General features: G+C 39.3%; 1 protein-coding gene across 2 annotated transcripts in view; it reads right to left on the bottom strand.

Annotated features, from left to right (window-relative positions):
- Positions 1 to 19,479, bottom strand: part of HACD2 (3-hydroxyacyl-CoA dehydratase 2) — a 109,540-nt gene extending 90,061 nt beyond the window's left edge. For both annotated transcript variants that reach the window (XM_054575202.1, XM_054575203.1), the window contains exons 1-2: positions 19,307 to 19,479; positions 16,635 to 16,752 (exon numbers count right to left, since the gene is read on the bottom strand). In XM_054575202.1, coding sequence (XP_054431177.1) covers positions 16,635 to 16,752; positions 19,307 to 19,461 — 273 coding nt within the window. In that variant the 5' untranslated portion in view covers positions 19,462 to 19,479. The remainder of the gene's footprint in view (positions 1 to 16,634; positions 16,753 to 19,306) is intronic.
- Between the last annotated feature and the right edge of the window lie 6,764 nt (positions 19,480 to 26,243).

Here is a 26,243-nt window from a genome sequence, read left to right as displayed (position 1 = left end):
CGACCTTTGCTGGAGGCCTGGGTCAGTGGCTGCAAAGAAAATTTTATGTGTTGGCCCTTTAAATGGCTCTTTGCGTCTCCAGCCGCTTGTCGCTGGCAGAGAGCAACCCTGCTGCTTTTCGCAGCTGGCTGTTATCTGTGTACTTTTTGGGCCCTGGTGATGTAGGCTGGAGATCCCTGCTTACAGTTTAGACCCCGCTCTTCTCATAGGGATCCAACTGGCCGTTTCAATATCCTTCTGGTGCTGTGGCCCGTGGGGGCCCCTCCTGCCTTCTCGAGCCTCTACTGCATTCCTTACCAGTGAGGTCGTGCTGAAGCTGATTCTTCTGCCTGCCTGAGGTTAAAAGGCTCCTCTCTTGCTATTGTTCAGTTGTTTGCTCCAGGTGATTTCTCCACAACTTAGTTGTAATTCCAGTTTGGTCGTGAGAGGTCAAGTGTGTCTTCCACTCACTCTTCTGCCATCTTGATTCCTTTCCTCATTGTACATTAGTTTTATATCGACAGAGGCCATAATTTGACAAGGCATAGCTATCTAAAAAGCTTGACAAGACTCCTCAAAAGATATTACAGTAGTTTCCCCTTATCCATGGTTTCAATCACCCATGGTAACCACAGTCTAAATACATATTTTAGAAATTCCAGAAGTACCATATTTTGCTGGGTTTAATGCACTCCTGTGTATCATGTGCGCCCATGGTTGTGGGCATTATAAATGGGTTTATTATGCCCATTGTTATACCCACAGTATGTAATCATTATACCCACATACATTGTACATCCTTATCTTTCCCTCAAAAATCTGGGCAAAAAAATACACATTATACACAACAAAACACGGAAATTCTTAAGTTTTAAATTGTGCACTGTTCAGAGTACTGTGATAAAATCTCTTACTGTCCCACGTGTTCTGCTGATGTGAATCATCCCTTTTTCAAGCATTTCCACGCTGTATGTGCTACCTGCCCATTAGTCACTTAATCGTCTTCTGGGCTATCAGATTTACTACTGTGATATCAAAGTGCTTGTATTCAAGTAACCCTTATTTTACAATACTTTATTTACCAATGGCCTCAAAGCCCAAGAGTAGTGGGGCTGGTTATTCAAATATGCCAGAGAGACGCCATAAAGTGCTTCCTTTACATGAAAAGGTGTATGTGTATAGGAAAAACAGTTCTGTCCAGAAGGTATCCAGCCATGTAATATGAAAAATAGAGAAATTTATTGAAGATGATACAGAAAACAAGAAACATAGTACACAGGGCAATGATACCTCAGTTCCCTTCAAAGTAGACACCTTGGGACCTCACACGGTTCTTCCAATTGCCATCATTTGCCCTATCATATTTTCCTGAACCTCATCATCAATCTCAAAATCTCTTCCCTTTCAAAGGTGATTGTAATTTTGGGAAAAGCCAGAAGTCACAGGGTGCCAAATCCGGACTGTAGGGGGACTGAGTCACCTGGGAGATTCAGTATTTCACCAAAACACTCTGCACAAGACATGGTGTATAAGTGGGTGCATTGTTGTGATGAAGCTGCCAATGACCAGTTGCCCATAGCAACAGCCTTCCAAATAATCCAAGTAATTTCCACGGAGGAATGTTCAAGCTTAACACAAAATTTGATGCAGGTTTGTTGCTCTACTCACTCAGTCATTTTGAATGCAATGGCCACACAATACACATGCTAATTCAACAGTGTCCAGTCTCCCCACTGACTAGTACAGTGATGTTTTTGTCATTGTTCATACATGGGCATTCCAGTCCACTCTCCCTGGCTGCCATGTTACATCAATGTTATGCAAACTGTCCTCATATTAACAATGGCTGGACTTTTTCCAGACAAACCTCATATATAGGGTTCAGTACTATTCGCAGTTTCAGGCATCTACTGGGGATCATCCCCTGTGGATAAGGGGGGTACTACGGTATTTCACTAAGTTGCTTTTTTGGGCATGGGGGGGTAGGACTTAGATTAAAAAAATTAGGCTGCACAAATTTGTTGGTAACAGATAAAAGAATTACTATACTGCAAATCTTATAATTTTTCCTGAAAGAAAATACTAATAATCAGAAATGTATGAATATTACAAGTGAACGTCCTGTTGCAAAGTTGAAGAAAACTAAAAGATGTATGTAGATTAAAATGAGTAATGGCAGAGATGAGTGAAAAACATGCTTTAAGGCAAGACAGAAGGCAGTGCCCAGACAGAAAACCTGCTCTATCCATGTATGTGCCTAAATATCCAGGCTGCTGATTAATGATAGGAAGTAACAGGACTTTGCAGAAAGGATATATATAGTGCTTAGGGGCTACTGTATTTTCTTCACATGATGGAACACTGGGTCTTAGTCCTACTGGACTCAATTTCCCCTGTTTAATCACATATATTTTTTAATACCTACTTCCACAAAAATTTTCAGAAAAATAGTGTCCTAACTGAATGGAAAGAAGAAATAAAAAGAGAGTAATTTATAATTTATTTTATTAAAAAATGTTTATTTCAGCCCTCTGCATATTGATCAGTTGGTTAGCGCATCAATCTGATAGGCCAAGATTGTGGGTTCTATCCGTGATCAAAGCACATACAAGAATCAACCAATAATGCATAAATTGATGGAAAAAACAAGTCAATGTTTTTCTCTCTCTCCCCTTCTCTCTCTCTCTAATATCAATAAAAAATTATGTATTTCAGTATATAAATATTTGGGGACAACATATGACATAGGAAGTGGTCAGATGTATGTACCAACTTCTGGTAAATAAATCTGAACTTAAAAATAAGAATATCAAAAACCACTTTGTAAAAGTAGAGGAAAATAAAAAAGCAACCCTACTATAAATATAGTATTAGGATAATAATGAAAATAGGGGAGTAATCTTAAATGAAGAATAATATACCAAAGTAAATACCAAAGTAGAGAAAATGAAGAAGTACAGTATTATTGCAAAATGAGCTAGGTCTTACTTGTAAGTGTGGTGTCAAAATAATCCCCTAGGTTATGTCATGGGATGGGGTAAAAAGCACCTATCCCAGAAAACTTATCCTTCTGCATGAAACCCTCTGAGACATACATACAATCAGTGTCTATAGTTTGTAAAAAGATCTTGGAGACCATTTTCTTCAATTGGTATGACAAGGGATAGAAGATGGATTAAAAAAATACAACCTGTAACACAAGAGGCAATAAAGCAGTTATGTAACTGACTGGAGATTACTTTAGGATAAAACATAAAAACTACAGCAATCCCCCACAAAAGACATTAAAATGAAATATCATTAAAATAGCCCATATTTAAAAAATCCAGTAAGATCCCTGCATTTCATGTGTCTCCACTAATTTAACAACCAAAGTCTGAACAGGAATCTCAAATCTCCTGTTCCATATTTTCAATGTTTCATTGCTTTTGGAATAACAACACTATTGCATTGAAATCCTTTTCAACTAAATATGCAAGCTGGAAATGCTGTAATACCTACAGAACAGAATGTAACAAATTACTCAGTTATTTTGAGATGGTATCTTTATTTCACTTAGGTTTCCTCCTCACAATGTAGTAGGCAGAATTCTAAAGATAATTCCCCAAGATTCCTGTTTGTTGGTTATGCAATTAAACACTAATCTAGGTAGAGGAATTTTGCAAATGTAGCTGAAGTCCCAACTCAATTGATTTTAATGTGGTGATTATATGAGTAGGTCTGACCCTACCAAGTGATCCCTTTAAAAGCGGTCTTCTCACCCTTGCTGGTGTAGCTCAGTGGACTGAGTGCCAGCCTGCAGACCAAAAGATAGCTGGTTTGATTCCCACTTAGGGCATATGCCTGGGTTGCAGGCCAGGTCCCCAGTTGGGGGTGTGTGAGAGGCAATTTTCCCTTCCCTTCTCTCTAAAAGTAGATATTCAAAGAACAGGGATTCTACTGTATGAGCCATTGTTGGCTTCAAAGATGAAGGGAACCATATGAAAGGGGGCACATGCACACTGAAGGGCAGCCTTTAGGAGCTAGGAGTGACCTCTAGCTGACAGCCAGCAAAGAAATGGAAACTTCAGACTTACAACCACAAAGAACAGGAGTCTGCAAAAGCCAACTGAGCTGAGAAGCAGATTCTTCCTTAAGCCTCGAGAGTCAGCCTGGCTGACACCTTGATTTCCATCTTATAAGACCCAGAGCAAAGAACCCAGCAAAGCCCAACTTCTCACTTAGAGAACCATGAGCTAGTAATAAATGAGTGTTGTTTTAAGCTGCTAAGTTTGTGATATTTTGTTATGGAGCAACAGAAAACTAAGACAACCATCTTCTAACGTTTTTGTTTAATTTCTTAAAAAGATGTTTTAGTATTAACATGTACTACAAAACTATCAATTTGTATTTGTAAAGGAGTTATCCTGGGTGTGGGGGGCGGGGGGGAGCATAGAAAGTCAGGGAAGATGCAGAACAAATCATCATTGAGTTGCACATAAACACTGTAGGACACCTAGTCAGCAGCATCCTATTAATTATGGCAATCAAAACATCCTCCCAATTTTCCAAAGAGTACTCTGCGGGGTAGGAGTGCTCTTGTTGAGATCTGCTGAGAATCACTGAACTAAAATAAGCATATTGGATTGGGAAAAATTTAGAAGGCTTCATATTCAAATTCTCTCTGGAAATTGTGTGGTAAACAGCTCTCTCCTCTTGAACCCTTACATTACCACCTACTGGCAATAAGCTGATTTTAGTTTTAAAATTTAACCTCAATGCTGAATGCCATTTTCCATAGCAGGGTACACAGAAACTTTTTCTTTTTTTGTTTTTTTAAAGTTTCTAAGAGTTATACTAAGGAAGTTATTTTTGTAAGCTACCAACAAATTTTTTCAGTTTCATTTTTTTTAAGACTCCATTTTTAAAGTAGTCCTAGGTTCACAGCAAAACTGAGAGGAAGGTACAGAGGTTTCTTGTATACGCCCTGTCCTCACACATGCATAGCCTCCCCCATTAACAACATCCCTTCCTCACCAGAGTGGTACTTTTATTACAACTGATGAACCTACCATAACACATCATTATGACCCAAAGTCCATTAGTTTACATTAGGGTTCACACTTGGTGTTGTACATTCTATGGGTTTGGACACATGTATAATGGTATGTGCCCATTATTACAGTATTGTACACAGTAGTTTCAATACCCTAAAAATCCTCTTGTGCTCCACCTATCATCCTTCAATTTCATTTTTAACCTAAGGTAAAACAACAACAACAAAGCCAAAAAAAGTTTAGCAAGTAGGAACCAAAGCAGCTCTAGAGACCTCAGGTGATTTGTTTGGCTAGAGTGGGTTCCAATCTCTTTTAATTCAAAAATTCCAAATTTTGTAGGTCAGGGGGAGGGGGTGGAATCTGACCAGCAAAGTTTGGACCAGGTATGCAACTTCTCGATCATCAAGCTATGGCCTGAGGCAGAGTCAGGGAGCATAGAGGTTTGGCTGCAATGGGTCCAGCTATGAGAACCAGGAAAACTTCCAGAGAAGATAAAATCTCCTGAGCTGGGCAGCTCCACAGGGCATGCCTCCTACACTCATGTTCCCATGGGGAGGTCCAGAACAAATGAGTAAGGTTTACCAGTATTTGGTTAGCTTTGAAAATTATCATACTATACATATACATGATTCCATTTTTGCTTAAAACTTGTGGTCTTGAAGGACAGACACCAAAATGTTAACAGTGGTTATTTCTAGGTGTGAATTTAAGACTGATAGGCATTTTCTTCTTTATGCTTATTTAGGTTTTTTCTACAAGGGATATAATAGAGCTTATAGTTAGAGGGAAACACCTTTATCCTGTCCTCTGGTTTCTATGAGATTTTTTTCCCTGAATATTTCTGGTCTGCCCTTTAATCACTTTACCTAGGGAAAGAAGGATGACTCATCTGAGCAGGAAATATGGGAAGAATAAAAGCAGCATATTCAACTTAGCTCCACCCTAGGGTTTCCACAAAGAACCCCAAGTTCTCTGGTTTCCTCCAGGCCACTAAGACCACTGCTGCCTTGAGGCTGAGTGGTGAGTCTAATTCTGGAGTTCAGTTAGCAAACCTTTTGGCTTAAACCCTTACACATGGCCTCCAGCTAGGCCTTTATCACTAGTAAAGGTGATTCTGGGGATTCTTGTGCAACTCCTTTGAATCATCTCTCAATGTTCAGAACATAAGCAAGAAAAAGAACATAAAGTTGTTGACTGGCCTCCATCAAAGATTCCAGTCCAAACTTGTTTCCAAAGTCCTTTTACATCCATTTTTTTTCAAAGGACGAAATAGGTGAGATTTCTTTAATAACCATGACTTTCTCTCTGTCACTTAATTTTACCTTTCTTGCTATATTCAGCTCTGTAACTTATTAATTCATTATCTGCTTAATTTTATATGCTGATAGTGAAATACTCAAGTCTTACAGAATTTAAAAGTGGGAAAGAAACTTAAAGGTCCTCTAACTCAGCATATTCATTGTAGATAATGAATGAAGGCTCACCCTGGTTAAGATCAAGTGGCAAAACCAAGTTTTAATACTTAAATTTCTTACCTCCAGTGTTCTTTTACATGTACTATGACACCTCTTAAGTATAATTCTATTTGTACTTCTACAGTATTTCTATCAGCTTCCCTGTAAGGACCATTAAGCCATTAACTAATCCCATCAACATGTGTCTCCATGTTCCTTCAGCACGATAAATTGCAAACTTAAGAGTTTTCTCTTTGGCTTCTGCTCTGAAATCAACTTTACCTTAAGCTGTGACTGCGCTGTCTTGCTTTTCTTGCACGCACAATCACGGGAGGCTGGTTTGTCCTTTAGGAAGCTTAAATCAGTCCTATAGGCAACAGACTGTTGGATTTTATTTAAACTGGTAACCACCACTATACTTTTTTTATTTTGATAAAATGAACAAGTCTATTTGCATAGCCATGATGTACTGGCGCTATCCTCATTCATTCGATAGTTTTATTATTTCTCTCATCTTTTTCTTTTTCTAATTTAACAGGATTTTTACAGCAGATGTAAAATTCTATACTTTGCTTTAAATCAAAAAGATAACCTAAGCTGCCTATTTTCTTCCTTTTTCAAAGAACTTTTAAAGTTTATTTTCCTCATTCATTTTTTGTTTTTTATATTTTATTTTATATTTATTACATATTACACCTATTATATTTATTTTAAGAATCACAGAGTGATATATAAACAAATACTAAAGTGTATAGAGTAAAAAGCAGAAATCCCCTTTTATTCCTCCCAAATACCACACCCCTCCATAGAGGTAAACACTAGTAAATGTTTGATTTTCAGTATCTGTAATCTGCTAGGTTTTTAAAAAATTTTTCTAATCTGAAAATGTCAGCATATTTAATAATTATTTTCACTATTTTTGTCATATGAGTGAAGAAGTTATAAATTCTGGAGTGACATAGAACATTCATTGTTAGGTTGATCTTACTTTATTTACTTACTACCCTCCTTCTCACTTAATTATACCCTGGTAAAAGCTGAAACATCTCATGAAATTCCACATGGACACTTTACAACATGTACCATGCTCTAAAGCTGTATTGTCCGGTGCAGTAGCCATTAGCCACATGTGCCTATTTAAATTTAAATTAAAAGTAAATAAAATTAAAAAGTTTTTCTGTACCACTAGCCACATTTCAAGGCCTCATGTGATGAGTGGGTACTGTACACAGCAGAGATTTGGAATGTTACCACTGCAGAAAGTTCCACTGGACAGTGCTCAAGATTTCTTTCTTTCTTCCTTCCTTCCTTCCTTCCTCCCTTCCTCCCTTCCTCCCTTCCTCCCTTCCTCCCTCCCTCCCTCCCTCCCTCCTTTCCTTCCCTTTCCTTCCTCCCTCCCTCCCTCCCTCCCTTGCATATGATTCTTTCAAAGTTCCATTACTTTTTGTGGATGTTTTCAAAATGTCTCCACCTGTAGGAAATTTCATGGTCTGTTGTCCAGAAACCTAATGCGTTCTCCTGACTGTGGATTTTTTTAATTCTTCAAAGTCCACGGACTCAAATTGTTTTACTATTACATTTTAACATCTCTTTTCTGCTGGAAATCACTTATGTTTAAGTTTAAAAATTTAACTAACAGGTGCCTTGAAAGGGAAGGGATTTTTTTTTTCTTCAAAAACAGCTCCCATGTGGACCTCCACATGCTCTCAATAACCATACTGAAATGGTCTTTCAGTTCAGAAAAGTTTTTTACTATTTTCCCCAATTACTTATGAGTTATGTATTCCAATCTTGTCTATTTCTGGTAGCCGTACTTTTTGACAGATGTATATCCTCAATCTGTTTTCTAGATATGTTTTATTGAATTATTATTAGTCTGTTGAGTTTTACCAGTTTTTCACATATTTTGTTTTTCTGTTGTTCAGAAAATCATTCATACATTAACTAGTCCACCAAGACATACCGTATTTTGCTATGTGTAATGCACTCCTGCGTATACTGGGTGCCCATGTTTTTGGCCCAAACTTTCAGGAAAAAAAATCTTTCATTTTTATTTTTTAATTCAATTGTTTGTTTATTTATATTTAGAAACAAAACTGATTATTGTATTCCAGGGTATTATTTTGCATACAGATATCATTATTGCTTTCTAGAGTTACACTTTTAACAATAAACATAAATAAAAGAATTAAAAACATTTATATAGATATGGAGTAAGTACTACCCATGTATAAAGCACATCCTTATTTTTCCCTCAAAAATAGGGACAAAAAAGTGTGCATTCTACACAGCAAAAATACGGTAATATATCTGATGTGCTAGGCACTACTATTTTGTAATGTTCTCTTTTATATTTCAAATGGTAAACTCCCATTCCCAACAGCTTCAGCTCTGTCATCTACTTTATCTGAGACTGTAACTGGGAACACCTGCTTTTTCTTGAGTCTTTACCTATCTCTCTGCACTGAGGCCCCCCTTCCTGCCTTGGCTGCCACTGTCAATATTTTTAGTGGGTTTTGTTTTTGTTTTTTTTTTAATTTTAGCACATTCCCTTCTACAGCCACTAACTACCTTACCTTTTTGAATACCATTAACAATTTGCTTTTATTTGCTTGAGTCGGCAAGCTGCGAGTAAGGTTTGTTTCGCACAGGCTCCCTTTTCCCTTCTCATGTTGTGACACAGTAATTACACCCAAGCTCTATTTTCCTTCTGATTTTCATGTTGTTTTTGAAGTGGTTTGTTTAGGTTTGTTGTCTCTCCTGTCTGTGTTAGATATCCCCACTATGACTTGCTGTGCTGGCTTTTCAGAAGTCTCTTTTAGAGGTCTGTTTTCTTAAAACAGATCTTCAGAATACAGATTGTTTGAAATTACTATTATTGGGAAATGAGCATGTTTCCAGAGGGAGGAAAACTATTACTGATGATAGTTATGGCCACAGATGAGTTCACAAAGCAAACTTAAGACATATTGTGCGTGAAGTGTATCACTGTACTAACACCACCACCGAACCTAACTACATAGTATCTCCGTGGGAAAAAATATCATCCAGATATTAAAACTGGCAGGGAGACAAGATGGGATCCCTCTTTTAATGACACTTCAAGTTCTTGAGATTCTACTCTATTTAAGAGAAATATCCATAAGTAGATTATTGGATATTTCACTGAAGTATTTGAAGAGAGTTTGAGGTGATGCATGAAAAGTTAGGCCAGAATATAGACAGAGGCCTTAGAAAATGGTAGTGGGGGGTGTGGGGTTAGAAAATATACCAAAAGTTCTGGAGAATTCATTTTAGATCCAGCCCTACTAGATCAACTCCAGGGAAAGATCACATATAAGATTGTTCCTCATCCCCACTTTTCTTTTTGTAGATTTAAGGTGGTCCCAATAGATCAGAAAGAGGTCGTGAAAGAAAGGGAGTTTCTGTGGTCCATCAGATGGTCCAAGATGGGCAGTGGTAGGTAAATGACATAGAGAGTGATGTACATATGTGGCAGATGGGCTGTACCAGCCTCAGTAATTAATGCCTTTGCAGAGACATCCTTAATCCACTGGAATCCTCACTGTCAATCAGAGAGGCACATCCAATCATAAGTATTTGAAAGTGTCTGTTATAATTAGTCTTATGTTAACTAAACATATTCAGAAGTCTAAATTCTCTCAAAAATTATTTTAAACTGACATAATGTAGCATCAATCTACTAATTTCTAATCTTTCACTCAACTCTAACAAAGCTGCAAAGGTAAGAATCTGTCTTTACTTGTGATTATCATGAATCCAAAAAAAAAGAATAAAATAAAAAGAAAACTTATCCACAGCTTATTATAAATATCATTTTTAAGAAGTTGAGATATAATTCACATACCATAAAATTCATCTATTCAAAGTATACAATTCAATGTTTTTTAGTACATTCACCAAGTTGTACAACTGCTACCAGTATCCAATTCCAGAATATTTTCATTACCTTAAAAAAGAAACCCTGTACCCATTAGAAACCTGTACTCCCCACAGCCCCTGGCAACCAATAATCTACTTTCCGTCTCTACAGATTTGTCTATTCTAGACATTTCATAAAAATGGAATCACACAATATGTGGCTTCTTGTGTCTGGCTTCTTTCACGTAGCATGTTTTTAAGATTCATCCATGTTATAACGTGTACCAGTAATTCATTCATTTTATCGTATGGTGACACTGCATCTTGTTTACGCATGCCAGTATCTTTAAATACAAGATATTTTTGCTACCTATGTTAATGAGCTCTCAGAATTACTCAATACTCTATTTGCAACACACACTCTATTTGTTCACACATTGATCTCTTGACCCACAGATTATCAGCATTTTACTTTCTATGAATTTAGAAATCATTTCATATACTATCACCTTCCTTGTATTGTGTCTCAGTACTTTGGTAAATATTTCTTGGGCTATCTAACTTACACCCCCTTTTCTAGAAATTGCCCCTTCTTTCCAACTTCTATATAGTTCATGTGACCTTGCTCCTATATACACATGATTGGTCCAGGAATGAACCTGACTGAACTGGATACATGAGGCCCTTTACTGGGAATGTAGGATTGGGGGTAAGATTCTGTTTCCAACTAGCTGCTCTCTTGATTGCAGGAGCTGTACTGTTGGGGAATTTTCTGTTACCACTGTCTGCTGTGTAGACTAAGAAACCAAAAAAAAAAAAAAAAAACTAGTCTGCAGGAAGGAAATAAAGAATTAGAGACAGAGAGAAAAAAGTAGGGATAAGAGACTGAGCCAGAAGCCCTGGGTTCCTTATGGTGTCCCATCCCTGACTGTAGGCCGTTCCTAAGGCCCCATGACATCCCTGCCCTTGGATTCCATGGAACATCCTATACCTTATAATAAACCTCTTGTATTATATAAGTTAGTTAAGGAGGTTTCTATAATTTCCAGCCAAGGGTCCTATTATAACCATCTATCCAATAAGATTATAAGCTTTTTATTAGCAAAGGCCCAAACTCCACATAACCCATTATAGTGGCTCAAACACATAATTATTTACAATATCACCTATGAAATAATTTGTCAAGTTATCTCTAAAAAATGCATATGACATTCTTAGATGAGTGTGAACAAAAAAATTAGGATTTGTATCCATTTTATAAAAAGCTACATCATTATAACAAAAGAAGTGCAGTTCTGGTAAGCCCCCTCTATTGCCCCAGGCCAAGGCGTCTCCTGCAGTCAATGTTAATTCCCTGCATATTACAGGGAGTCTTCAGTTCATTATGTAGAGTTCTTTTCCCAAAATCAAAACCCAGGATTTGCCACCTGTTTGATTCTCAGCTGGAATAACAGAGATGAAACCAAAAATGCAACTTATTTTCTTAAATACGTATTAAAAATTCAATAGGGATAGCCCTGGGCTAATCCTTCAAAGTCTAAGATTTGTTTTTTGTATCACGTTATTTAATGTCACTACCTTTCAAGACATACTTACATTTTTTAAATAATACCTCCAATATTATAAAATCCTACAGAGATACAATCCCCTTTAAATTATAGATGTATTCCAACTTCTTACTATATTAAGCACTGGGGCAGTTTCTGATGCTTTTGAATCCAAACTTGCTTCTTGATAGCTTGAAAGATGTATTGGCTTAGCGCTCAGAGAAAAAGAATACTACTCACTCACTACTGCCCCGTTCAAAAAAATTCCAGATTCTAAGTTCAAAATATGGATTTGCTGCTTTCCTCAGGTTCAAAGGATTAGGGTGAGAAGGGGCTCTGGAAATGTATTTTAACCTAATTATTTTACAAATGAGAAAATGAGATGAACAAGAGATAAATGACTTGCCCAAATTCAGAGTAAAGTTGGTAAAACCAGCATACTTAGAAGAACGGCACTCAGACTCCAGTCAGAAGCTCACCTCATCATACTATCTACCAAAAATGTGTAACTGTAGGTAGTACTGAAGTCTCTGTTTACTGAGAGAAAAAATAACAATTCTACAATTTTCTGCTTTCAAATGAGAGGATGAGAGGTTGAGGTATTACATCTCATTTCATTTAAGTAAACTTTTTTTTTTAAATATCCTTCCAAATGTTGAAATCAAGATGGCGGAGGAGTGAGTGTAAGACACACGGACCTCCTCTCACGACCAAACTGGAATTACAACTAAGTTGTGGAGAAATCACCTGGAGCAAACAACTGAACAATAGCAAGAGAGGAGCCTTTTAACCTCAGGCAGGCAGAAGAATCAGCTTCAGCACGACCTCACTGGTAAGGAATGCAGTAGAGGCTCGAGAAGGCAGGAGGGGCCCCCACGGGCCACAGCACCAGAAGGATATTGAAACGGCCAGTTGGATCCCTATGAGAAGAGCGGGGTCTAAACTGTAAGCAGGGATCTCCAGCTTACATCACCAGGGCCCAAAAAGTACACAGATAACAGCCAGCTGCGAAAAGCAGCAGGGTTGCTCTCTGCCAGCGACAAGCGGCTGGAGACGCAAAGAGCCATTTAAAGGGCCAACACATAAAATTTTCTTTGCAGCCACTGACCCAGGCCTCCAGCAAAGGTCGGGACAGAGTGGACTGGAGATGCCTGAGGAGAGACTGGGGAAGAAGGCTCTGGGGAGAGAACTGGGAGAGTAGCTGGTGGGATCCGGTGCTGACTCCTCCCACATACCTCAGCAGCCATCTGGCTCAGCACACACTCCCTTGAGTGGCAGCAGCAGGGTGAGAGGACCCAATAACCCCACCCCCAGGAGGGACTCTGCCCCGCCCTGTGGTGTTTCTAAGCCAGCCTGTTGAATAAAGAGAGACTAGATTAACAGCTAAAGGAGAAAACCAGACAGTAGATTCCTGGAAGTCTTGAACAGACTGCCTAAGGTCAGACGGGATCAACACCTGACATCATCAGAGGCAGATCCTGAAAGAAAAAGAACAGCGGTCTCCTACCACAGAAGTTCATACCACAAAGTCAGGAACTCAAGGCAGATCAATGTAAGAGGCAGAAGCCAAAAAGAAGAGTCTCAAAAATAATGGGAAGACAAAGAAACAACACCCTCCACCCCCCATCGAAGGGAAAGGAGGAATCCCCAGAAAGAGAACTAAATGAAATAGAGGCAAGTCAGCTATCAGGCACTGAGTTCAAAACAAGGGTTCTAAGGAAGCTCAATTAACTCAGTGAGCTCAGAGAGAATTACCAAAAACTACAGGGAAACTACATGGAACTTACTGCAAACTATATCAGCATGAAAAGGGACATAGAAACTATCAATAAGAGACAAGAGGAAATGAAGAGTACAATTTCTGAATTGAAGAACACAGTGGAAGGAATCAAAAGCAGCCTCGATGAAGCAGAGGGTCGAATCAGCGAGCTGGAGGGTGAGGTAGAAAAAAGCTCCCAGAAAGAGCAAGAAAATGAAGAAAGACTCAAAAAGCACGAAGAGGCGTTGAGGAAAGTGCAGGACAACCTGAAACGCAGTAATATCGGAATAATAGGGATTCCAGAAGAAGAGAAGCAAGGGATAGAGAACCTGTTTGAAAAAGTCATGGTGGAAAACTTCCCTAATTTGAGGAGAGAAAAAGTCACACAAGTCCAGGAAGCACAGAGGGTCCCGTTCAAGAGGAACCCAGTGAGGCCCGCTCCAAGACACATCGTCATGAAAAAGGCAAATTTCCAAGACAAACAGAGAATCCTAAAGGCAGCAAGGGAGAAAGAGGACATACAAGGGAGCCCCGATACGGCCAGCAGCTGACTCCTCCGCAGAAACACTGCAAGCCGGAAGGGAATGGCAAGAAATATTCCAAGTCATGAAAAGCAAAGGCCTGCAACCAAGACTGCTCTACCCAGCAAGGCTCTCAATTAAAATGGGAGGCAAAGTAAGGAGCTTTTCAGACCAAAGAAGGCTAAGAGAATACACCTCCACCAAACCAGCATTGCAAGGTATGCTAAAGGGACTGCTGTAAGAAGACGAAGAAGTCTATGAATACCCAGTTCCTTTCACAGTCACCGATACTTGATATTACCAGTATCTTGAATACTTACTAATCTGACTGTGACAGTGACGTGTTATTTTAATTGTTACTTTATTATTTGTTGACACTAAACCTGTTTTTGTGCATTTCTTGCCTATTTCTATTATTTTTAAAAAGCCTTCAATGACTTTCTGGTATTCTTTATCCCTTTTTTGATTAAATGTTTATAGTTTCTTTTTCCCTAAAAAAGACAGAAACAAAAACAAAACCCCCCCCCCCCAAATAAACTATTACCCCTTTTATAGCTGTGTTGCAGCTATAAGAATAGAAATACTTTTGTATTCTATTGCTTGTCCTTTAACTTTTTTTACATGAATATTACTGTGTAGTCTTAAATGTTTAATATAGTCATATTGTCAATATTTTACTTTATAGCTTCTGGGTTTGAATATGCTACTTCAGGGTAAGAAAAATATTATTTTATATTTTCTCCTCAAACTCCTTAGATTTTACATATTGATTTTTCACTCACCTGAATATTTTTTGTGTACTGTGTGAAATAGGGCTCTGTATTTGTTTTATTTCAAGTAATAGTGGTCCATGCATCTTATTGGTTGAATAAGCCATATTTCCCCCATTGATTTTGAAGTATCAATTGAATCATATATTACATCGTTAGACAGATATATACGTTTGTTTCCAGAATGCTCGTTATACTCCATTGACCTACTTGATTATTTCTGTGCAGGTGTCATGATTGCTGAGACTTCATAATGGATTTAAATTTTTTAATATTTTATAATGGATCTTGACATTGAAATAAATAAATAAATAAATAAATAAATAAATCTGCATTTAAAAAAAAAGAAAGAAAGAAGGAACTCCTACCTTTTGCAACAGCATGGATGGAACTGGAGAATGTTATGCTAACTGAAATAAGCCAGTTGGTGAAAGGCAAACACCATATGATCTCACCTATAAGTGGAATCTATTCAACAAAGGAAACTAATGAACCAAATAAACCACAGGCATGGAAACGTGACCAGAAGGGATGGGGGAAGGAGGACAATGGTGGAAAGAAGGAGAAGGAACTAAACAAAAATCATGTATAAATGACCCATGTATATAGACAGCAGAGTGGGAACTGACTGTGGGAGAAGGGGGCAGGGTGGGATGGGTGGAGGAGGGCAAAGGGGGAGAAACTGAGACTACTTTAATAGAATAAACATGATTTAAAAAAAAATCCTTCCTAATGTCATAATGACAAGATCTCTTCAACCTGAAGGTTTTGTCACCATAACAAACTATGGCAGCTATTGACTCTGTGTGCCCAATGCTATTCCTGTTTTCCCTTTCCTAGACCTGCCTAATCATTGGCAAGAATGATTGGTCTAAGTAAAGCCAACCAGAGTCCTTCCCTAGAATGTGACACAGATGCTGAGAAAAATAAACTCCCTCCTTGTTTCCTACCATGTGGAGAAGGCACTCTGCAATAGGAAAGTCTAAGACTAACGTTCAACAGAGATAAGTAGAGGTAAGATATGAGTGTGGCAATGTTAATTCCCTGTTCCTCATTCCTGAGCTGGTTCCTTTGATTTTGTAAGTTAAACCTATATCTTAATCAACCACAGAAGCCAGAAAACTCCTTTTTTGCTTAAAATAACTTGAATTGGGTTTCTGTCACTTGCAACTCACAAATCCTTATATTCATTGGCTCTAGGAGACAGGACTGGAGGTACATTACCATTAATACAAGGAAACTAATAAGCTTTTGTTTAAATTTTTTTTTAATTTGTATGCCTTTAGACAGGCTCTACCATTTCTCACAACTACCACTTCTGACACCCTACACCCTACACCCAACAATTTTCTGTTCCCATTATATGCCTGGCCCTGAAAATATCTGAGTTTGTTAACACTTCCCTAAGATGTCCCTAGAATTTTTTTAAATCCCCATATAAGCTTGGTTAGTTTGAATTCCAGTAGAAGGTGAATGCAAAATATATTCTAGGTAATACAAGTTAAATGAGATTTTATTTTTTTCTAGAACATTAAAAAGATGGTTAGGTATCAACACTATAGTACACTATAAGGTGAGTTTTCAAAATTTAAAGCAAAGACAACAGATATGGCTACTTGAATATAATTTGGTAGCATGTTTTGTTTTATGACAATAGAATCAACAACAATAAACCTCAGGACCTACCTCCAATAAGGCTCCAGTTTGGAAGAACTTCAAAGGTTTTTCAATGGAATAATAAAGGCTATGATAGCTACCCTTAGCCAAGTATGCTCTGACCAGGCCAACTGCTATAACAAGCCACCTTAAAAAAAGAGAAAAAAGATAAATCAGAGAAAGAAAAAAGAAAAAAGGTAAGTAGGGTTTAAGGTAATAGGAAGATGTGGTAATAACAGATATTGCTAAAGGTGAGCTCAAGAATCAGTGTCCTGGATTTATTAGCTATAGCTCTCAAACGCTAATGCACAGAAGTGTTGCACCATACCAAGAGTGCTCTACAAAGCACAGTGGCACCTCACCCATCTGGAGCTCGGGCTTTTTGGCAACCTTGCCGGTTGACAACAAGGCCAAAATGAAGGGAATAAGCTAAATTGTCCCTGAGCAGTTCAATTAAGTGCTAGAGTGTCTATGACACGAGAAAAAAAAAAGTGTTAAAGGAAAAATGTCAATGACCTGTGCAGTTAAGAGGTCTGTAATAATAATAGGTTGAAGGGATATTTTAAGCTCTTTTACAAGTCTCACTGGAACATAACCGTACCTTAAAATCTATCATTTTTAAATTGCAAATGAAGAATAGAAGGTTAGATTTCTTTTTAAAGAGTAAAAGTTTTTTTTTGTTGTTGAATTTCCCAAAATCAATTCAGTAAAGAAATACAGATCAATACAAAATGCAAAAAAGGAAAGCACTTAGGCATAGCACTGTAAATGTTACATTTCTGTTCTACGTTCCTTCTCAAAAATAAATTTCTCAGGCTTGCTAATTTGTTTAAGTTCCATAACAAAATGGACAGGCCTTAATTAAGGTATGTCTCCTTGAAGGCATATAGATTTACCTATATGCATAATCTCAACTGTGTAATGGGGTGTGTATGTTATTTCTGCCAAATGTCATACAAAGACATCAAATAGTTTGTAAAAACTGGCTCCTTAATAGTGTAACTGGTCTGGTATTAACAGCCTGGGCGTGGGGGGGGGGGACCTTATTTTACTCACACAGTCCCAAATTCTCTTCCTAGTTTAAAATATCACTCCTTACCCTCCACCCCCTTATCTATACTCACTGCCCAGGAATAATGATTTATTTTCTTCTTCCCCAATGTCCCTTAAAATCCCTCTCCAGGTCCAATGTTCTCATCAATGCCCTTGCTAAGGCAAGACTTTTATGTATAAATTTAAATACACTGAGCCCTGAATATTCTTTTAAAATCACTGTGAACATTTATGTGACACAGAAAACTTCCATCTGTGATATTTCTTCATTGGCTTGTGCACAAGGAGAAATATGTTCTAGATCCAGATCTAACACTAACAAGTTCAGTGACCTCAAGCAAGCCAAGCAAGTCACAACTTCTCTGAGCCCAGGTTTCAACACAGGCCATTTATAATACTAGCAATAAAACGTATGATCTTCCCAAGATGTATCTCTGTATGAAAAAAGCACATGTCCTGAAATTAACATTAGCATTTGTGTTTTACAAATGGGTGTCGGGGAGAGGGGAAAGGCATGTATTTGTTTTTACTTGTATCAGCTTCTGAAGGACACACAAAATAAACTGCCTCCAGGGAGGGGACCTAGGTGGAAGGGAAGGATGAAAGGGAAGAATTTTACCTTATGCCCTTGTCTATATTTTGAATCTTGCACCCCACCCATGTACTACCTATTGTAAAAATAAATAAAAATGGGTGTTCACTATATAGTTATTTCAAGTTTCCTGTATGTTTGAAATTTTCAAAATAAAATGTTACAGAAAACGTTTTACATACGAATCAAAGTTCGAAATACACTACAAAGAGCCTGCTCCTCCGATCCTCCTCACCAAAAATCATGGATCAAAGGCTTGGAGGAAACTTGGAAATCTAGCCCAATTCTTTAGTGCTGCAGAGGGAACACAGAGGCCAAGAGAAATAAAGTAATTCATCCAAGGTTCTACATCTAGTCATTATCACAACTAGCACCAAAAACTCGCTGTGTCAAGGAATGGGCCGAAATGAGGGAGTAACATGAGGGGGTACCCATTTGGTGGGTTTGTTCCCCTCCTCCTCAGGATCTCTGTCTGCCACCTCCACTGCCTTCCCCATCCCCATATATCCTAAAAACGGCTAAACTCATCTCAAGCACAGCTCTGCTCATGTCACTGGCCAAAAACTTTGAAAGCCTTTCCATTACCTTTCAGATCATAGCTCAGCCTGGATTTTGAAAACAGCCGCCTAAATAAATGGTCGCTCTGCAGTCAAGCTTTCTCCACTCCCCATAGGGGAAACAGCTCGCCATTCGTGACTGGCCGCCCAAGATCTCCGCGCTGCAGAATCGCCCTGCACACCGCCCCCAGACCTGGACCACTGAGCAGCCCACCCGGACTTGAACCTGGGCAGCCTCCCCTATACCCCGTGGGAGCCCCGAACTCCAGCTCGGGGCACACCCGCTGCCTGGGAACTTGCTCGGCCCTCGCATAGGCGGCAGTCCCAGATAGGTACCAGGGCCGTTCACCGCTCGCTCGGCTGCCCTCACTGCCCAGGTGCCGGGTCTCCGGGCGTCCGGGCTGCGCGGCGCGTGGTGGGCCGGACCCAGCCACCCCGCCGGCCGCAGAGCCCCCTTACCGGCCAGGCTCACTCCTCGCCTCCCCGAACCCCAGTCTCACCCAGCCGTCATCACCACATTATAGATGACCAGGTACGCCGTGGCCAAAGGCCCCGGGCCCTTCTTCTTCCGCGCCCCGCTGGCTTCGCCTGCCCCAGCCCGGCCTCCGCCGCCCCCATTCCCCTTGCTTGCTGCAGTCGCCGTTGCTGCCGCCATGTCAAGTGCCTGCAGCCTGCCCTCCTTGCGAAAGCACCACCGCCCGGCCTAGGCACTGAAAGAAGGCGGTGGGAGGGACTAGGGAGGTGGGGCTGAGTGCGTGGGGCGGAGCCAGGGACAGCACCCACTGCAGCCGCTTTCTCGGAGGAGGGCAAAGACACTCCTTGCACTCCCGCCCTTCGGTTTGCCTCAATAGCTACCGCCATCTTGGATCAGGGTAATCACTGCCTCTTCTGTGCTCTCGGTAATAACCGCAGGCGCCATTTTGGACTAGGTTAGTGTTGCCTTTGGCCATCTTCATTAGGTCTGTTGTCTCTGCCTCTTCTCTCTTCTGGAACCTCTGCCTACTTGTTGGATGAAGAAAATGATTTCGTTCTCATTTTGACTTCTCCAACAGCCCTATCTTCACCCCTGTATGGCAATGGAGTAACCTGCCATTTAGGATCAGGGCAACTGACAGCAATTTCTCTTCCCATCAAGTCAAAAGCTGGCAGAGAATAGTACCTCAGCCAGGTGCAAGGTGCACTGTGCGCTCCAATCCTGAAGCGACAGCCAGGTCTCAGAAGGTGTCTTCCCTGCTTTTTTATTTTAAGTTACTACTAGTACAGCGGAGAATGTCAATGAGAAGTGTTCTCCTTTTACCAAACGATTAAAGTCACCCGCGTGGCCTATGATCCAGTGACATCTGGGAGGGCCTGGAGAGCGTGCAAGTGCCTCTTCCAGCCTGAAACTGCATGGGCTCGTGTGTCGCTGAGGCAGGACTAATCCGAGGCTGTTATGTGGTAGGCTGAGGCAGGTGTGGAGTGCCGTGCGAAGTTTACACCCACAGTGGCCCCCAAATAGAGGGGGGTTAGCTGACATTGAACAACTAACTGTCCGCTGAGAGAAACCGGGATAGCTTGTGGAAACTGCATCAACCAGCTGACCCCACTCTCCACTCACTGCTTTGTCTCAGGGTATTTTTAATTTGTAAAAGTCCCCTACCATCGTCAATTTTCACACACCCAAACATGCGTTTAAAGGAATAACTATATATGTGGTGGTATAAAATATTATTAATTCTAGCAAATAATTATGGAGCACCTGGGAGGTTGCACTGGGGTTCATGGCACTAAATGAAAGAGACAAGTACTGGATCTCCCAGAGATTATGTAGAGGGAGCCAGATGAGAATAAATATATATTAGGTGGTAAAAAGTGATACCAGGAAGTTACTGCAATAATCCGAGCCATTAGTGATAGTGGCTTGGGCCAGAGCAGTAGCGATTGGGGTTGTGAAAACTGAATTGAATTCTGGAGATATTTTAGAAGTAGAGATAAGGTTTGTGAATATATTAGATGAGGAATGTGAAGTAAAAGAGACATTGTGAGTAACTTGGAAGAACCGAGTTATACAAGAAGAGATTTTTGAGGAAAGAAATCAGGAATTTGGGTTTTTTTGTGTTGAGTTTGAAATCTTCATCAGACATCTAAATGGAGAAGTGGAAGCAACTAGACTTAGAAACTGAGGTTCGGTGAAGAAGTGTGGACTAGAGATACAAATTCGAGAGTCATCAGGGGGATAATGGTATTTTGAGCCATAAGACATCTGGAGACTGAGACACAGGAACTAAACAATTCTTAGGGTTTCATCCTTTAAGGCCACACAGATTCTGTAGAGATCCTGTTGCCTTATTTTCTTGACTTCTTTAAAGAGCAGGTGAGTGAGCTCATGGCAGACAGTGATCAGTGGGGGAAATATTGCAAAAAGAAAGAAAGAAGTGAGTCATTTTACAGAGGAAATTAATCACTCTTCTAAAAGCTTCTTTGATTTATTTAACTGATTTTTCTTTTCCATATAACCTAGGAAAGTAGGAGACAGGAATACATAAAGCTCTGTTGGGTGGAAATCAACTTAAAACTCAGTGTATCTTCTTGTAGTCACTTAAGCTCAACTCCAATCTGTTCTCTACCGTACGTCATAGTGATCTTTCCTAAATACATATTTGTTAATTTCTACTACCTTGCCCCTCCTCACCCCCTTAAGATACCTAAATGAGTCTGTGGCCATACCACTCTGTATGTACCTGATCTTGTCTGACCTTGGAAGCTGAGCAGGGTCAGGCCTGGTTAGTACTTGGATGAGAGAGATATCTAAATGACTTTTAGTGACACCTGAGATAAAAATATATCACACTGACAACAGTGTGGTGATTGTGGGGGGAGTGGGATGTAAGAGTAACAAATAGTAAAGGAAAAAATACAATAAAAATAAAATTTAAAAAATATAAAATATTTAAAGTGGCCTATGATAATGTTCATGGTCTTGCCTTGGCTCTGTCTTTAGTCCCACATCACACCATGCTCTCCCTAGCCATACTCACCTTATCTTAGGTCTTCCAGTGAGCAATGCTTCTTTCTGTCACAGGGACTTGAACATGTTATTTTCTCTGCCTAGAACAACCTTTAGCCCTCATTTTCCATGAACTTCTGGAATATCGTATCTTGCCATGTATCATATGTTCCTACATATAATGTGCACCCACATTTTTGGCCCCAACATTCAGAAAAAGAAACTTTTAATTTTTTAATTTGGGTTTTTAATTTTTTTATATTTAGATACTTGTTCTTTGTATTATAAAGGAATTTTAGCATTTATTTTTTTAACATAATAGATATCATTATTGCTTTCTAGAGTTATACTTTTAATGCATAAACATAAATAAAAGAACTAAATACATATAGATATGGAACTGGTACTACCCATGTATAATGTACATCCTTATTTTTCCCTCAAAAATTTGGGCAAAAAATGCACATTATACATGGCAAAGGTAAATCATTCTCCCTACTGTGGTCTTTATGTACTTGTTCTTATGACATATACCACAGCAATTCTATGTTTATTCATGTGATTTCTCTCCCCATCTAGACTACAAATTTTATTAGACAAGAACAGTGGTCTTTTCTTGGTGATAGTGGTTTAAGTAGTTTGGGTTTGTATTCCCCCCTGCATTGCCTGACACATTGCCTGACAATATGATATCATCTTAATCAATCATGGTTTCTCTAGCAAAAGTAATTATTTCAAGACTTAGGACATTTAACAACAGAAGCAGAGCTCACCAGGGTCTTGTGAAATTGATAAAAGGATTGTGGGGTATAGTGTTTGTCTTTTTGCTGGATTGGCTCCATACAACCATCTTCCCTTCTATGTGGAGTCAGATTGTTGATAAAAAGAAACCAAGTAGACAGGAGTAGGAATGTATGTCTCAGAGGCATCAAGTCTTGGTTCCAGTTCCTGATGCTTTTCCTTCAGTTTTGTGGGTTATCTCATTATCCTTGAAATCAAGTAAGTCAATACACTCCTTTCGCTTAATCTAGCAGTTCCAGAACAAAAACCATGTTTATTTTCCATTTGATTTAACGAAAATCCTGGAAAGTAATCTCATTAGTTTGTGTCACAAGTATATCGGTGAGTCAATTATTGTGGCCAAAGGAGGTAAAATGTGCTGATTGGCCAGTTCTTTATTATATACCAATAGTGGGAGGAGTGGTGGCTTTACCAAAACTGTATGAATTGTGTTCATACACCCCCTGAATGTAACTCTTCCCCAAACACTGGACTGTAAGATGCTTGAGAGCAGATAATATGCATTCGGTATGTGTTGTTTTTACCTGTTGCATATTAATTTCCTGGTGAGGGTGTAGTACAGCAGAAACTCCCCAAAACTACTGGTGATGAGCTAGTGTGTTCACTTTAGAAAACAGTTTGTCATTAACTGAGAAAAATCAAAGATACACACATCCCATGGCTATTATTCTACTGCCAGGTAGGTCCCCTTAAAGATTCCCTAGGATACATGTAGCAGAATATTCAAAGCGTTGTTGTTTATCATAGCCACGTGCTGACTATGGCACAGCACCTATCCACAGAAGGATAAATAAGTATTCTTACGATGGGTATTTTACAACAATGCAAATGAGCAAATCTCAGCAGTCGGTATTTATGAATATCATAAACACTGAGTGAAAGAAGCAAGGCACAAAAGGATATACATAGTATGATTCATTCATCTTAAGTTTAAAATCAGGCTAAGTGAAATCAAGTTGTTTAGGGATACATATGCAGGCGTTAAAACTATACAGAAAAGTAAAGAAATGATTACCACAAAAGTTGAGATAGTGAGTTTTTCTGAACTAGAGCTGACCACCTGACCTAGGAGCAATTGATGGGGAGGCACCTCTCTCCTTCAGCTTTTTATCTCCATAGAAAGGGTGACTTCTGCACAAACCAGGTATGTACTAAGATTTCCAGATCCCTAAATGATGTAGACCAACTCTGGTTAGATAGAAAAGGAATGTACTGAAAGGATATTGGATAGCTCACAAAATTGATGGAAAAGATGATGAATGAGGTTTGAAACATAGGAGCCATGGGAAATTAGGCAGCCAAAAATAAATATCAAATCAATACACAGGAAGAAAGTGGTTAGTATCCAATAGCTTCTGTCATTGGCATGGCTGCCATTAGACATTGGATGAGTCCATTATGGTAGTTTCCTCTACCATCCCTGTGAGGACTCTAAACTGCCATGTGTTTCTCTCTGTTGCTCACTCCAGAGTCAAGGTCTTAGGTAGGAGCATCTGGTTGCAAGGAAGTTCACATGCTCAAATCCTAGAGACAAGGGAAGTGGGAAAGGGGCTATTTGCTCACACTTGAGCTTCAGTATTGGAATTCCCTCCAAATAGAAAATGTATTTAGATACTGAGTGGCCAAAATGAAAAGCACCTACCACAAGAAATATCAGAAATAAACATATCTGGCCTCCACATGGCGGAGGGAAAAGTAATATGATTAGTTAAGATCCATGAAATTCATTGGGGTATGTTTCTACTGTGCAACAAGAGATCAAGCACAGAGTGGCTGAAGTGAAAGGCAGACAGGCTGAACCTTTTACCTTGTAAGGCACCATTTTCTCTTTTCTGGTTGCCTGTGATTAGAAATGGGAGGAGAATGTAATTCTGATCAATTCAGTGCTATAGGCCAGGCTATCTTCAAATCAGGACAGGGAGGAGTGACCTCACTGCCATCTCCCAGCTGGCCATTAACAGAGAGCCCTACAAGTGTATATTTGAGGTATCTGACCGACCATGAAGACAGTTGACATTGGATTCCTATTTTGCTGTGATCTATGTTCATTGCGCAAAAGCCTGGAGGAAAGGAGAGGTGGGTGGTAGATTTAGTTTCTAAGTTCTACTCTGAATTTCCAGTAAGCTAGCCCATAGACTATATCAGATTCCTCTTTTGAGAATTTGAACTTGGGGGAAAATGAGACCTGAGCAGATATGGAGAGAGGAGACCCTTTGGAGAGAGGGACTGTGAGATAGGTGCCTTTGTGCTTGGTGACTTTCTATGAACAGCTTCAGGTCATAGGTCTTCCTGTTAATGATTAATAAACATACCAATGAAAATCAATCATTTTTATAAACAAATGCTGATTAAAATAATGAGATCATGCCCTTCTTTTTGATTATTCAAAATGTCAAAGACTATAATAATACAGTGGCAGAGGTATAAAGGCATGGGTATTCTTAAGCTTTCCTACTGAAAGTATAGACTGATACACTCTCTGGGAGGCAGCTTGGAAATATTGGGTTGGCCAAAAAGCTTGTTTGGTTTTTTTTCTGTGAGATGGCTCTTGTAGCACTTAGTTGTCTTTGACTTCATCAGTAACAATTTGTTAAGATTGTATGATGACAGCTGTCATATCAGTGTGCATTAAAAAAACATCGAAATTGGTGAAATTTTGTGTAGTCATTTTAATATTGAAGATAGAAGAAAATTGCAACATTTTTGGCATATTTTGCTTTAGTATTTCAAGAAAGGTAAAAATGCAACTGAAATGCAAAAAAAAGATTTGTATAATGTATGGAGAAGGTACTATGACTGGTCAAGTGTGTCAAAAGTGGTTTGCAAAGTTTCATGCTAGAGATTACTCGCTGGATGATGCTCCACAGTCAGTTAGGCCAGTTGAAGTTGATAGCAAACAAATTGAGACATTAATTGAAAATAATCAGTGTTCTACCATGAGAAAGATGGCTGACATACTCAAAATACCCAAATCAATAAAGTTATTGGTGAAAATAAAAAATGTGTCTTCATGTTTACAGAAATAACTAAACAGAGTTTTTGGCCAACCCAATACATATCAAACTCTTAAAACTATTAATGGCCTTTGACCCAACAATTATACTTCTTGGTATTTACCTTAAAGAATTTAATATAAATGGAGAATCAAGATGGTGGAGGAGTGAGTGGAAGTCACACTGACCCAGTCCCAGAATCTGCAATTGCAACTAAATTGTGGGGAAATCACCTGGAACAAACAACTGAACAATAGCGAGAGAGGAGCCTTATAAACTCGGAAACAGAAGAATCAGCTTTAGTGCTATCTAACTGGTAAGGAGTGCAGTAGAGACTCAAGAAGGTGGGTGGGGCACCCACAGGGAGTAGCACCAGAAGGATATTGAAAGGGCCAGTTGGATCTCTATGAGAAGAGTGGGGTCTAAACCAAAAGTTGGGATCTCTAGCCTAGGGCAGCAGGGCCCACAAAGCACACAGAAAACAGCCAGCTGTGAAAAACAGCAGGGTTGCTCTCTGACAGAGACAGGCAACTGGAGACACAAAGAGCTATTTAAAGGGTCAACACATAAATTTTTATTTGCAGCCACTTACCCTGGTCTCTGGCAAAGGCCGGGGCAGAGTGGGCTAGAGATGCCTGAGGAGAGACTGGGGAAGGA

Source organism: Pteronotus mesoamericanus, unplaced genomic scaffold (assembly GCF_021234165.1).
Source record: "Pteronotus mesoamericanus isolate MK-2021 breed Mesoamerican mustached bat unplaced genomic scaffold, CSHL_Meso_final contig_27, whole genome shotgun sequence".
Classification (NCBI taxonomy): domain Eukaryota; kingdom Metazoa; phylum Chordata; class Mammalia; order Chiroptera; family Mormoopidae; genus Pteronotus; species Pteronotus mesoamericanus.
This window is presented reverse-complemented; position numbering and strand designations above follow the sequence as displayed.